This window comes from Physeter macrocephalus, chromosome 11 (assembly GCF_002837175.3).
Source record: "Physeter macrocephalus isolate SW-GA chromosome 11, ASM283717v5, whole genome shotgun sequence".
Lineage (NCBI taxonomy): Eukaryota > Metazoa > Chordata > Mammalia > Artiodactyla > Physeteridae > Physeter > Physeter macrocephalus.
The window spans coordinates 5,323,690-5,338,998 of NC_041224.1; the positions used below are offsets into that span (position 1 = coordinate 5,323,690).

At 38.3% G+C, this 15,309-nt stretch overlaps 1 protein-coding gene across 9 annotated transcripts in view; it reads right to left on the reverse strand.

Annotated features, from left to right (window-relative positions):
* The window catches only part of ODAD2 (outer dynein arm docking complex subunit 2), a 277,030-nt gene that overhangs the window by 170,775 nt on the left and 90,946 nt on the right, over positions 1-15,309 (reverse strand). For all 9 annotated transcript variants that reach the window (XM_055087693.1, XM_055087692.1, XM_055087695.1 and 6 more), the window contains 3 exons: positions 13,893-14,095; positions 12,385-12,483; positions 6,969-7,116 (listed from right to left, as the gene is read on the reverse strand). In XM_055087693.1, the coding sequence (XP_054943668.1) occupies positions 6,969-7,116; positions 12,385-12,483; positions 13,893-14,095 (450 nt within the window). The remainder of the gene's footprint in view (positions 1-6,968; positions 7,117-12,384; positions 12,484-13,892; positions 14,096-15,309) is intronic.

Consider the following 15,309-nt stretch of genomic DNA (forward strand, 5'->3'; position numbering starts at 1 on the left):
TGAGAGGCCCGCGTACCGCAAAAAAAAAAAAAAAAAAAAAAAAATGTAATTTGAAAAAAGTTCCCATCCCAGTATTGGCAAAATAATAATAGTAAAAATATCTAGGAGTGAATCTCACAAGAAATGTGTTGTAAATATATGGGGGAAAAGCTATTAAGTTTCACTGAAGTATATAAAAGATTAAATTAATGAATGGTCATACCATGTTCCTGAATAGGATAATTCAATGTTATTAAAATGGTAATTTATCCAGAAATAATTTACAAATTCATGTAAGCCAACTAAAATCCCAACAGCATTTTTTAGATTTCTTTTTAATTTGATTCTCAAGATGATCTGGAATGGAAAGTATGCAAAAAGTAATTTAAAATATTTTAAGAAAACTCTCTGGCCAATCAAATATTACAATATACCAAAGCTATAGTAATTAAACAGCATGGGAACATCCAAATAAATCAATGTAACAGAGAAAGATCTGGAAACAAGCTCTTAAAAGTGAAATGACAATATTTGATAAAAGTAGCATCTCCAATCACTGGAGGAAAGAATGGGGGAGCCAGTCATCTGGCTTTGACATATGACAAGCGGAAAGGAATTATTTGCACATAAAAAACAAAGGATTAATTTGCATCAAGAATCAAAAGACATAGGAAAATAGGCAAGGTATACAATACAATGGCTACTTGACGTATGAAAAAATTTATGAACCTCACTAGCAATGAGGAATAGGTAAATTCACATAAGATACATTTTCCCCCTATTAAACAAACAAACAAAAAGACTGCAGATTAGAATTTATAACAGTTAATCTCAATCCTAGGTGAGCAACTTTAATACCCTGGGGAGATTTTGAAGACCATCAATGCCCAGACCCCATTCCAAAATGGTACCCGGGCACCAGGGTCTTTGTTTTGTTTTTAAGAGCTGGGCTGATTTCACTCTGTATCTGAGGTTAAAACCTTTGGTATATTACTGATAGAGTGTAAACTGATGCTTGCTTTCTGTAGGAAGTATCAAAAAAATTTTTACATAAACCAAGCTTGGTTGATCACTTCTCACTATTTCCCTCTGAAATAAAAAAAAAAATTAATGCAGTACTTAGACTTTACTGTGCATATATTCTTTCTTTTTAACACAGCTCTACTGAGGTATAACTGATATACAAAAATACTGCACATATTTGACGTATACCATTTGATGAGTGTGAACATATGCATATACCTGTGAAACCATGACCACAATCAGGACAATAAACATACCCCTCACCTCCCAAAGTTTCCTCCCCCTTTTTTGTCTGTTAATAACACTTAACGTGAGACCTGTCCTCTTAAATTTTTTAAGTGCACAAACAGCGTTATTAACTATAGGTACTGTGTTGTATGGCAGATCTAGAGCTTATTCATCTTGCATGACTGAACTTTTACACCCATTGAACAACTGCCCGTTAGAACTATCAACATTCGAAGTGTGCATACTCTTTGACCCAAGCAATTCCATTTCAAAGAATCCATCCTACGGAAATAGTGTACGTATCCAAAGCATATGTAAACATATTTGCTGCAGCATTGTTGTAATTACATGATTTGGGGAGACAAGGTAAAAACTTATCAATAAGGGAACTGTTAAATAAATTACTGATTTATGTATAATGAAATACTATGGAGCAACTAAAAGGAGTAAGGCTGATATGAAAGATCACCAAGACATAGCATTAAATACAAAAGGTACAATGTAGAATCACAGTCTGACTTCATTTTATGTATAAAAATCACATATGTGTATGTATACAAACAAACATGTGGAAGGGGGCTTTCACTTTTATTCCTTTGCATGGCTTGAATAATTACAATGAGCATATGTTAATGCATTATGTTATAATACTTTCATATTTTAAATACAGAAGAGAGTAAAGGATGGACCAGAAGAGGAACACAAGCTTCCGCTACGCTCTGTGTGTCACAGAAATAACAGGAGGCCACAGCCAGCCAGACCAAGAGCTGGGTTAGGATCCACAGCCCTTGTCAGCAGGAATCTCAAAGGCCAGCGGACCAAAAAGGGACAAAAGATTTACAGACATATATAAAATGAAACATCATTTATACCAAATCTTGTACCTCTTACTCCTCGACCCTTATACTTAGAAATTCTTCTAGCATGCAAACTTCTGTAACAGGACTTGAATATGTGTTTTTAAAACAAAAAGTAAAGCAGCCTAGTGCATTATATAAATTGGGAACTAGGCAAAGCTTGTTTTCTCTATTTAGCCTCTCAAATAAATTTGGGGGGAAGGCATGCTTCGAGAAATAAAAACTATTTTTGTTGTAAATACATCAGGCAACAAATTCCCTGAAAAGATCTATTACATTTTCAGATCATTACATTAAATTGCCTTAGATATCAACATTCTTTATAGTCAGAAATCTTAATGAGTAGCTAGACAGCAGTGAGAAGGCTCTAATTACGCTCTAGCTGGACTAGTTAATAGTATGTGTCCATGAAGAAGTGAATGGAGTTAAAGCTTAACAGTCCTTCCCAGAGATTTTTCATATTGTCATTTTTCAGTAGTTAAGTTGATGTGGTCGTATAATGCTGGCTAGGGGAGGTATACACTGTTACGATTTGATAGTGTATTTATCATAATCATCTAATTATCTTTGCTTTTTCTCTACTTCTCTTTATTTATGATAGCCAAGAGGCAAAGCGAATTTAAAGCTCAGAACTGAAAACAAGTTACTGTTGTATTTGTAGAGCATGGATTCCCCTTTGCAGATGAGGCCCTCCATCACTCCCACCATGTCCTCTGTAATAAAAATAAGAGGACTAATCCTTTCTTAGTGGGCATTATAAACATACAAGTCACACACATCTGAATAAGTAAACTTCTTATTTAAGAAAATGCAAGTGCAGACTCTACTGAGTAGAAATTTCATTAGAAGATGGAATTTAAATATCTTCTGATTAGTAACAGGTAATTTTTTTTCCGTACAAAAGTCCTCCTACTCTTTTTGTCTTAGAGACTATTTTTAAAATTAACTACATCCGTGTAACAACATATGTATTAACTTAAAGGTTGTTTCTCAGCAAAGTGGTTCTAATTTCTCTTTTTAACTACTGGAGTTCATCTGGCTGCATAAGCAGGAACAATTGTTTTCCATTTTTGAAAAATTCTTCTTAACAATAATAACACTGCACTATCACATTTTTCTCCATTTCTTTAAGTAAACACCTAGGGCACTCTGCTGCTGCCTCCCAAAACTGAACGCTGAATTCCTCTGTGAAGAAGTGCTCCATGTGTAACTAGCCTCTGACTCAAACAGGAGAGAAAATAGGAATGTTCAACAGTGAGGCCTTCAGGCCCCCTGGGCCCTGAATTTCTGGACAGAGGGACAGAATAACCAGGCAATGAGCAATAAGCAGAGGCCCCTGGACGCCTTCCCGACTCACAGCCACCTTCTGTGTGGCCTGGAGCGAAGTATTTCTCAGCTATTCCACCAACGAAACAGGGATCACACTACCTGCCGCTCCATAGCCCAAACCCAAGTAATGGGAAAGCAATTAATTAACTGTAGCTGATTGCAAAGTACATCAAATTCCTCTGACAAAAAACCACATAACTCCCAATTGCCACTTAGAAGAACCCCTTAACCAATTAAGGTCGTGTGCGTGTGTGCGTGTGCGCGCGCGCGTGTGTGTGTTTTAATCAGTTCGTGGAAGATCATGAAGGAACCGAGCCCCACAAAAACAAAGGTTTTCAAGTCTGAAAATGTCTTTGCCAAGACTGCCTCTCCAGAGAGGAAATCTAAAACATTCCAATAAGGGAGCCTGGAAAGTCTCTTCAGAAGCCTCCAGGGATTCCTGATGTGACTGTCTTCTAGATGTCACTCTGAAGTAGAGCCCTGTCACTGCTGAGGTGGGGGCACCACCAAACACCTTCACTTCTCATGGCCAGAGAACTCTGAGTTTGTGGATACATAACAGAAGAAGACCTAGCAAGATGCCTGGCTCACGTGAAAGGTGAAATCAACACAAGCTTGATCACACAGTATAAATCAGTGAGGCACTACCCCTCACCAACACATGGTGGATGGGGGGAGAGGATTAATATGTGATGCCCCTGCCACTGTGATCATAAGCTGTCACTCAGCAGTCCACGCCAGCCACTCTCCACTGACTGACCTGTGTTCAGATAACATCATCACCCCTCTAGAACTTGAAAACAAAGTTGGCCCCAATATCATACTCCAGGCTGATACCACATTTCTGAATTTACATTAAAAAGCCCATCTTTCCCCAGTCTTCATACCTGGCCTTCCCAGTGTTAGCGTGTAGGAACATTCAGTTGGAGGGAAAATTACTTTAAAAGTAAACGTTCTTCTCTTTTTGCTTCAAACTTTCCTAACTATTTATCTTCCTTTAATTAATCGTTTTAATCCATCAACTGGTTGCATAAAGTTACCAAATAGGATGTTACTTTCTTTAAGATTTAAAAAAAAAAGGCGAATGAAGCAATCTACTTATAAGATGGCAAACTAATATTTAAAGAAAGACTGCCCATTTAACATAAATATTTTGATCCATAAACACTGCCTTAGTTGTATGTGCTAACTCGTGAGAGACAGCTACTTTCTGATTAGCTTTTAAGAGGTCACATTCAATCATGAATTTAAAAAAACACAAACATGCCCACCTGCTCCACACTCCTTCCTAAGCCTTTCATTCCTCTGGGTCCCAAAATGGTAGCCCCATTTCTCATGAATAATTGGAGCTTCAATGCTTTATTTCCAACTCTTGTACAGGCCTTTCTATCTGGACATTCCACTGTCTTCAAACTTAAACCGCCCCAAAGCAGCCCCTCACAGACTGGCCGGTCTTCTCTCTCGGCCACTTCTTGGCCGCTCCCAAGGACCCTGCCCTATTCCAAGTCCCCAACACACCCTATCAGGGCAACACGCCACTGGCTTCTGGTCTTCTCACTGGGATTCATTTTGCAAACCACCTGCTGCTGAACTCAGCTTTCTCAATGAATGCTTTCATCTTCCTGCTTCCCCAGGTGAGGAGGTGGTACACCTGGGGAAGTGGCCCCAGGGATGAACCCTGGATTCCTCCATTACTGCAGCAAGTACTCAGGAATAAGCCCAGCCGAACGAAGCGCTTCTGAGTAGGGGCAGACGTCTCCAAACCCGCTTGCTACCATTAACCCAGCTGAGCCTGGAGCCGACAGTGCAGATAGCTTATCCTCAAGTAACAGCCCTAAGAAATGCATAGAGGGGAGATAAAGCATGATTCTAGACCCAGCCTCTGAGATCCCTTCGAACTGCCTGAAAGCGCAACAACCATTTTCTAGTCTCCTCAATTTTCTCTTGGATTTCCTGATCCTATAGTATTCAATTCCGTACGAATTCTACCTTCAAACCACATAGAAATGGATTCCAGCAGGCTTTCAACTATGGGTCCAGAAATTCATTCTTCAGTTTAAGGATACTTACACAAAGGTGCATGAAATGCAGATCTACTTGTAATTATGACCTTTCAACATTTTATCTCGTGTTACTAAAGAGTACCTATTTACATTAATAATAATATTAGAATACTTGTGATGAAGAAATCCACCATTTCCAAACAACAAAAAATCCTCCAACTCTCCTCCTATTGCACAAAGGCGTTCTATACATTTCTGATTTAGAAGTGAGTGAAACTTACTGTATTTTTAGAGACACTCACAGTATTAGTGTGGGGTGCATGCCTTAACAATGGTCTCGCCCAATCGCTGGGATGGATACAAAGCAAAATATTTTCATTGCAAGATTCTGAAGCAACCATGGACAGGGGAGAAAATAATAACCACATAGAGCGGGCAAATGCAGCAAGGAAACAGTATGTCTACAAGGAGAAGGGGGAGAAAGGGGAGGAAGAGAAGGTGGGGAAAGACATCCACAGCAGAGGGAACAGACGACTCAGGCTCAGAGGGAGGAAAAGCTGTTCTGAAGGACCTGAGAGTGAAGGACAGCCTGGCCCCTCGGCAGCCTTGTTCTGTCACCATCTCTCCTGAGCAGAGGATGGACAGTCCTGTGTTTACTAGCAATACACAGAAAGATTTTAGTACGGTCTCCCCACTCAAGGAGTAGCTGATAAGACAGACAAGCTGTACTGTGATAGGTATAGCAGAAGGTAAGCGCAGAGGGCGGCGGAACAGGAGTTTATCGCTCCGTTCAGAATTAGGGTACAGAGTCATCGGCTGTGTGGGGAAACAGAGGGTGGAAGGTTTAAAAATTAAATTGTGTTCTAAAACTCCAGATTAAAGGCATATATACAGATGCAAAACTTGCAAGTTGAAATGAACGTATGTCAAAGCCAAATAATTGAAGACTACGTCCCTTTATGGTATGCCAAGACCTGAGCTCATAGCTCTGGATAAATTCTAAGCTGTGTCATTCGTTGACTTGTTTGGGTATCAATGAACGCATCAAAATTTTTCAACAATCACAGACATTGCTGCACTTGGAAAATGGTAAGTGGAGAGTCAGGTCAACGTGAACATTTCTCTGCTGGTTGAAATCTACATTTAAGGCATAATCTTGTAAATTACAATGTCAGGTGTATTATTTTGAGATTACCTAGAGACATTCAATTTTGCATTTCATAGACTTTTCATATACTTTTGTGTCTCCATCATACTGCAGATCGTAAAATGGTGGCAAGTCACAATATCTGACGGCTGCCATGGCCCGCTGCCCGCTCTCCAGCTAGGGGAGAGGGCTGGTACCTGACAGCCCAGCTGCTCCATGAGGACAAACCTCACTATCCTCAGGGTAATAGGACCTTCCCCTGTGCACACTTAAGTAGTAACAGGGATACTTACTACCCTTACTTGAAAGAAATATATAGTCAACTTGGAAGCAGAACATACATTTTTAGGAAAAAATTTTAAATAAACATTGCAAACATAGTACAAAAGGTTTCTCTCTCACCTTCAAATATTTCACCAGCTTCTGAATTTGCCAGTATTCTGATGGCAAATCTGCATTTGATTCCTGAAGATGGTCAGGTGGTTCTTCATCTTCCTCACTCTCTGAGGAGCTCTCACTAATAATTTCCTCAATCTTTTCAGCACTCTTACTAAGAACAACAAAAAAAACATATAATAAGTATGTTTATGCTACAGTATGGACATGGTTATAATGTTACTATTTCAGCAACATGTACATAAGCAATGGATAAGGTACCAACAGCTTCTGAGTTCTGGAAGATCTTTGTAAATATCTATATGAGGAGGTGAGTAAACACGTCTCTGGAGCAGATGCTTTTCAGTATTATTGCTATGGGTGCAATAATAATAAAGAATATAGCAAGAAATGGCAAGGGTATTAGGTAAATGACCAAAGACTGCAACTTGTCATAGCAGTTAAATGACTTAACATGTGGTTATTTATATGTACATTTCTTTTATTTACTTACTTAAACTTGCATACAATTAAAAATTCAGTTCTCCAGTCACACTGGCCCCACTGCAAGTGCTCAATAATCATAGGGAGCTAGTGGCTACCGTACAGGACAGCTCAGAAATCAACCATTTCCATTACTGCAGAAAGTTCAGTTGGGCAGTGCTGCCAGCGCCCTAAAGGGAAGGCATTTATTCCCTTACCAGAGAGACTTCACTTTATTCCTCACTGCTCTAGAGGCTTCCAGCTTAACATCAAGGTCACAGACGCAGGCTAGTTCACTCAAGCCCTTGGGAACATAGTGAATTCATTCTTATCTTCTTTCTTTCTCTCCCTCCTTTTCTCTCCCCATCCCCCCAGGTGCTCTCTTCCATAAAACTCTTTCCTAGTCTTTTCCATTTGGAAGCATAGTAGGAGGATGGGTAATTGTCAAGTTTTGTTATTTTTAAGGTTGTACCATTCTCTTAATTTTTCAAAGGTTTTTCAGCACAGAGAGCTCCAATTCTTGTACTTTCAAAAGTGCAGAATGGTGCAACCGTGCCCTCTGGGCCACAGTGGGGGGAAATCCTGAACTGAAGTGCCTGGAGCTGAGTTTCAGTTTTATGTATCCTCTTGTCCAAAAGATGTCAGGAAACCTGCGTTGGTTAAAGAGGAAAATCTGGTAGATCGGGTCTACCTAAGAATGAAGTAAACCCCAATGTTCACCGCAGCATTATTTACAATAGCCAAGACATGGAAGCAACCTAAGTGTCCATGGACAGACGAATGGATAAAGAAGACGTGATACATACATGCAATGGAATATTAGTCATAAAAATAGAAGGAAATCCTGCCTTTGGTGACAACCTGGGTGGACCTGGAGGGTATTATGCTAAGTGAAATCAGTCAGAGAAAGACAAATACTGTATGATTTCATTTATACATGGAATCTAAAAATAGAAAACAAAAACAAAACAACAACCAAACTCATAGAAATCAGACTTGTGGTTACCAGAGGTGGAGGGAGGGAAATTGGGGGAAGGTAGCCAAACGCTACACACAGGTATCTGATAAATAAGTGCTGGGGATGTGGTGTATGACGAGATGACTACGCTAACACTGCTGTGTGGTGTATCTGAAAGTCGCTTAGAGAGTAAGTCTGAGGGTCCTCATCATAGAAACAGAGTTATTTGCAACTACATAAGGGGATGTAAATTAACTGAGCCTATTGCAGTCATTTCACAATACACGTATGTCAAGTCATAGGGTGCACCATAAGCTTATACAGAGCTGTATGTCAATTATATCTCAATAAAACTGAAAAAAGCCACACATATACATACACACACAAAGATATATCAGTTTTTTGGTACATAGCTAAAGCAGTGCAGAAAGAGAACTACGTGGCACTAAAGGCCTACATAAGAAAAGAGAAGTCTCAATTCAGTCATCTAAACTCACATCTAAAGAAACTAGAAAAAGAAGAGCAAAACAAACCCAAAGAAAACAGAGAAAAGGAAATAATAAAGAGAAGAAATCAATAAAATTGAAAACAGAAAAACAACTTGAAAAATCTATAAAAACAAAAAACTGCTTGTTGAAAAGATCAATAAAACTGACAAAGCTCTAGCAAGACTGACAAAAAAAGAGAAGACACAAATTTCCAGTACCAGAAATGAATGAAACGTAGCATATCACTACAGATCTGGCTGACAACAAAAGGATACTAAGAGAAAACTATGAACCACTGAACATTGATTTGACAATTTAGATAAAACGGACCAACTCCTTTAAAGGTACAAACTACCGTAACTTAACCAATATGAAGCACATAATTTGAACAGCACTACAACTATTAATGGAATTCATAATTTAAAAACTCAAAGCAAAAGTCTCCAGTTCCAGATGATTTCACTGGAGAATTTTAACAGGCATAGAAGTACTAACACCAATTTTATACAATCTCCTCTAGAAAACAGAAGAGAAGGGAACTCATTTTATGAAGCCTGATATCAAAACCAGAGTGCAAACAAAAACAAAACACTATTATTGAATATCCCTCATGAGTGTAGATGCAAATATTCTTAACATACCATTAAGCACACATAATTCAGCTACATATAAAAAGAATGAGCCCACCATGACCAAGTGGGGTTTATTCCAGGAATGCAAGGCTGATTCAGTATTCAAAAATCAGCCATTGTAATCCACCACAGTAACAGCCTAAAGAAGAAAAATGACATGACCATACCAACTGATGTAGAAAAAACAGGTGACAAAATTCAACACCCAATGGTGATTAAAACTCTCAGAAAACCAAGAATAGAGGGGAACTTCCTCAACTTGATAAAGAATATCTGTACAAAAACTTATCATCATACTTTCTGGTGAAAGACTGAATGCTTTCCTCCTAAGATTGAGAAAAAGCAAGGACTTTGATCACTGATAGTCAACATAGTACTGGCGTTTCTACTTCTAGATGTAAATCTAACAAAACATGTACAGGACTTATATGCTGAAAACTATCACAAACTGCTGGTAAAAGAAATCAAAGGCTTAAATAAATAGACATGCAGTGTTCATGGATTGGCAGAGTCTACATAGTAAAGATATCAATTTTCTCAAAATTGATACAGAGTTTTAATGCAATTTCTATCAAAATCTTCAGTAAGTTTTTTCTGTTAGATATAGCAAGATCATTCTAAAATGTATGTGGAAAGGAAAAAAGCTAGAATAGGTCAAAACGATTTGGGGAAGAAAAATAATAAAGTGAGAGGAATCACTTTACCAGATTTCAAGATTTACTATAGAGCTAGAGTAATCAAGAATGTATGGTGTTGGCAAAGGGCTGGACATAAAAGTCAGCTGCACAGAATAAAGACCCAGAAATAGCCCCACCCGAGTACACCCACCTGATTTCTGATGAAGGTGAAAAAGCAAGTCAAAGGTGGAAAGATAGCCTTTTCATCAAATGGTGCTGGAGAAACTGAATATCAATAGGTTAAAAAAAATGAGTCTTGACCTAGGTCTCATACTTTATATAAAATTAACTCAAAATGGATCCCAGGCTTTAATATAAAATGTAGAATTATTAAACTTTTAGGAAGAAAACACTGGAGATAATCTTCAGGACCAAGGGCTTCGTGACATCAAAGGCACAATCCATAAAAGAAAAAATTGATAAATCAGACTTCATCAAAATTAAAAATTGTTCTCTGAGAGGCCCTATTAAGAGGATGAAAAGACAAGTTACAGAAAGGGAGAAAATATTTGCAAACTACATACATAACCAAGGATATCCTGGATAGATAAAGAACTCTCAAAACTCAACATTTAAAAAACAAATGATTCAACTAGAAAATGAGCAAAAGACATAAAGAGACATTTCACTGATGAGCATAAAGGGACGGCAATAAGCTCATGACAAGATGTTAACATCATGAGCCATTAGGGAAATGCTAAGACCACGATGAGCTATCACTACACAGCTTTTAGAGCAGCTGAAATACAACACGCAACAATACCAAATGCTGGCGAGGATGAGGGGGAACTGAGTCTCTCATACGTCACTGGTGGGAACATAAAATGGTGCAGCCAGTCTGGAAAAGGTAGGCAGTTTCTTAAAAAAGCTAAACACACAATTACTATCTATGCCAGCAACTGGGCATTTATCCTAGAGGAATGAAAACTTACATCTATACAAAAACCTGTATGTGATTGTTCATAGCAGCTTTATTTTTAATAGCCAAAAACCACAAACAACTAAAAGGTGCCTTAATACGTGAATAATTTTAAAAACTACCATTGCATGGTATATCCATACAATGGAATGCCACCCAGCAATTAAAAGGGACAAACTATTAATACATGCAACAACTTAGGTGGATCTTAAGGGTATAATGGTGTTGGAAAAAAGTCAATATAAAAAAATGTATGAATCTATTTATATGGCGGTCCAAAATGACAAAGTTATGAAAATAGCAAACAGATGAATGGTTGTTAGGAGCTGGGAATGACGGGGGTTGTGGCTATAATGGGGCAGTGGGGGGACATCTGTGCGGGGTGAACAGTGCTCTAGCCTGGTCGCCATGGTCATCACACAAACCTGCACAGGGTAAAATGACATTGAACTAACTATACCCGTACATTGTACCAGTGTTAACCTCCTGGTTTTGATCTTGTACCACAGTTACGTAGGATGTAGGATTTAACCATTGGGAGAGGCTAGGTGAAGGGTCTATGGGACCTCTCTGCACTATCTCCACAACTTTCTGTGAATCTACAATTATTTCAAAATAAAAAGTTTTTAAAAGTTGTCAAAAAATTAATAGTTTTTTATGTCTAACTCCCCAAAATGGCATACATGTTGTAGAGTGTCTTAAAGTTTGTTTTTTTCCAAGTGTGCAAATTTAAAATGTGAAATTTCTGTCATTTCTTCCCTCCACCACCTTAGAGTAAAAATGGCTGAACCTTCTTCCCAGATATGTCACTTTTGTCATCAAACTGAAAACTGGGTAAGAAGCTTATTAGTTGGCCTTCTATGAATGGCTGTTTTAATGAGAAATAACATTTATCACTTTAGAATCGGCAGAGCCATCAGTGACCAGTAAAGTAAGGCTCAGAAAGATGACAATTTTGCTATGACATGATTATTCAGAGGCCAGAGATCAGATAAGAGCCCAATTTTGCTACCACTTAGTTAACTGCTTTTTGCATCAAATATATTCATTTACAAAGAGTTAGCTAATACCAGTAGATCACTGTATTAAAGTAACTCCACATTAAAAGGATATTCTGTAAATATATTTAAAGAAATCCACTATGACCATTTTTACAGCATTCCTACTAACTGTCAATATAGATATCTTAGGACCCTAATGTGAAAGTAAAACACCATTAACCAGCATTAACTAGCCTGTTGCATAGGGGTGGCTTTAAAGAACTGGTCATGTTAACAGAAACTCACCGAATTAACTGTGCTCTTCCAGGTGAAGTAGATGGTCTGGACTTTTCAAGTCTTCCTCCATGTTTTTCTTCTTGGGTGTCTCTTAGTGAGCTTTTGTTCCTAAAGAAATATTAATTTTATTAATTACTTTACGCTGACTAACAGGAAATTAAAATAGAAATGTATACAAATATTGCATCATTTTCATGCATCCAAATGATGTGTTTTCCTAACCCAGAGAATGACTATGAGCTCCAGTCTCATCCGACACCTGAGAGGTCCCTTTTGTCCTTCAAGCACAGCCTCGCGTTTTATGTAATGGAAGAAACACTTTGTCCAGTATTTCTTTGCGCTAGAGACAGGTCTTCATAGGCTGCCATCATTGGGAAGGTCCTTCAGTCTGTCCTGGATCACAGTTGCCTGTTTTTCCACCTTGCCCACCTGACATTGCAGCAGGTCCTGTGCCTGATTTTCTGGATATTCTCAAGCTTAGTCTACACCGTGGCATGTACTGGGTTTGCATTAAATACTTGTTTAGTGAATTCTTAATTGAAGAAAATAAGCACATGCAAAAAGCAGTATTTTATAATTCACCCCCCCATTAACAGAGTAGCCCAGACATTTGTCATTTTCAGACTCACTCTTTCAAACAGAGCCACAAAGGTCAAACACCCCAAAATCAGTGAGACTTAAGAGGACCAAGCATGTCTCCTCCTTCCACAGGACTCCTCTGTCAGCTCTCTGAGTTTGCACTCAAAATACAATCACCTGTGGTTCTCAGAATCCCTGCAGGTGAGGGACCCATGTGACCAGCAGGGACCCGGTTCTTAACCCAATAAAGGGATGACATGGAATAAAAATAGGCTGTAACTTTTAACCTATTTGCTAAACTTTAAAAAGTGCTCTAGGTGCTTCTGACTGCTACGTGTTGGTAACGTTGGCCCTTAATCTTTGCTTTGGCACCAATTTACAGAGGGTCCTAAATGGAACTAGGCTTGTATATTTCAGACGTTCATCAAACCAGTGTCCACTTTACTCAGACCATTCATGTTTGTGGTTCTATCCTTTTTTACAGTATTTACTTAAAGTTCTGTTAACATACAAGATACCACGTCTATGAAGTTTTCCCTAATTAACTACACATAATTGTACATTTAATCACATAATTTAAATCGGAATTCTTCTAACACTTACTTAATCAGGTCCCTACCACAATGTTTACATTTCCAATGGGATTCCTCCATGTGTTTTTATCATCTTTTTCATGTGTTATTTGCCCTGACTCACCAACCACATGAAAGTGAATTGGGCTCTCCCTCCGTGGTGCTCTGCACACAAACGCTGTTTGATGTCAAATCTTTCTGCCTGGAACATGAAGAGGGCAGGAAGGAACCAACTTGTATTATGGAGGAAGGTCTGAGTATCTCCTTTGTAGTTTTCTCTGATGAAACTAAGTTATGTGAAAAGTTGGGCAACTGTGTGGTTAGCAAGGATGTATCAGAAAACCCATCATGTAAGTGTCTACATACTCTCTGGCATCAACAGTGGTCTTCCAGTTTAAACTTGGCTCTAATCTCTTGGTCATCTGACTCCTTCCCAAACTGACTTGCTTCTTCTCCAGTGCACTCCTGCGGAAAGCAGTGCTAGCTTTATGTAAAGTGGCTGCTTCCTCCTCAGGTGCCTCATTAGGCTGATCCTTTTCCTTTTGCTGTTCTTCATTGAATCTAACCTCCTTTAATTAAAAAAAAAGAGCATATATTTACAGTGATATCACTTCTGAATTATCTCATGTTATCTGAAAATTAACCCTGGCGATAAATTCAGACAGGAAGTCTCAAGATGCTCTAACTTGTGTTGCTTAGCAACACAAATTGAATCTGGGCAACTTCAAGACCAAGGCCTCTATTGGAGTTAGGCTGACAGTGATGGGATGATCCTAAGCTCACACCCCTGCTGCAGCCCACACGGATACAGCAGCAGGACTGGACCAACTTGCTCCTCACCACCACCAGAAAAAAATTACACTTAAACCCTGTAAAGACTGGGACACATCTTAGTCAAATTGCTGAGACCAAGGATAAAGAGACCACCTTGCAGGTAGCCAGAAATAAAAGACAGATTATAGACAGAGGAAGAAACATAACAATTGAAAGAGACTTCTCATCAGAGACAATGCAATCCACAAGACACGGGAGTGATATAGTTAAAGTGATGAAAGGGAAGAAAACCCATATCCTGTCAACCCAAAATTCTATACAGAGAAAAAAATATCTTTTGAAAATGAAGGTAAAATAAAGACTTCACAGACAAAAAAAAGCTGAGAGAATTCACTGCCAGAAGACTCAGGCTAAAAAAATTGTTCATGAAGCTCTTCAATCAGAAGGGATCTCACACGAGACAGAACATACATCTACACAAAAGAATGTAGAAATGGTAAAAATAAATATAAAAGATTCTTTGTGATAAGGGGTTGATAGCATGTCAAAGTAAAATGTATGACAACAATAGTACAAACACAGGGAGAGGCATTCGAAGCACACTCTTATAAGGCTCTTAGACTACTTGTGAAACTGTATAATACTGTTCAAAGACAGACAAGGTAAATTAGAGACATATATTATAAGCCCAACTGAGATGTTTTTTAAAAACTATAACTGATGAACTAATTGCATACACAAAATGGAATCATTTCTAAAACTTCAGTTAATTCAAAGGGGGAAGAAAAAGAGGAGAAAAAGAACAAAGAACAAATGGGACTAATAAAAGCAACAAGCAAAATAGTAAATTTAATTCAACTCTATCAGCAGGCACATTAAATGAAAATGATTTAAAAATGTCAATTAAAAGAAATCGTCAGAGTGGATGAAAAAGGAAAACCCAATTATTTGTGGGCTAAAAGAAACCATTTTATATATAAAGATATAAATACACTATAAGTAAAAAGCT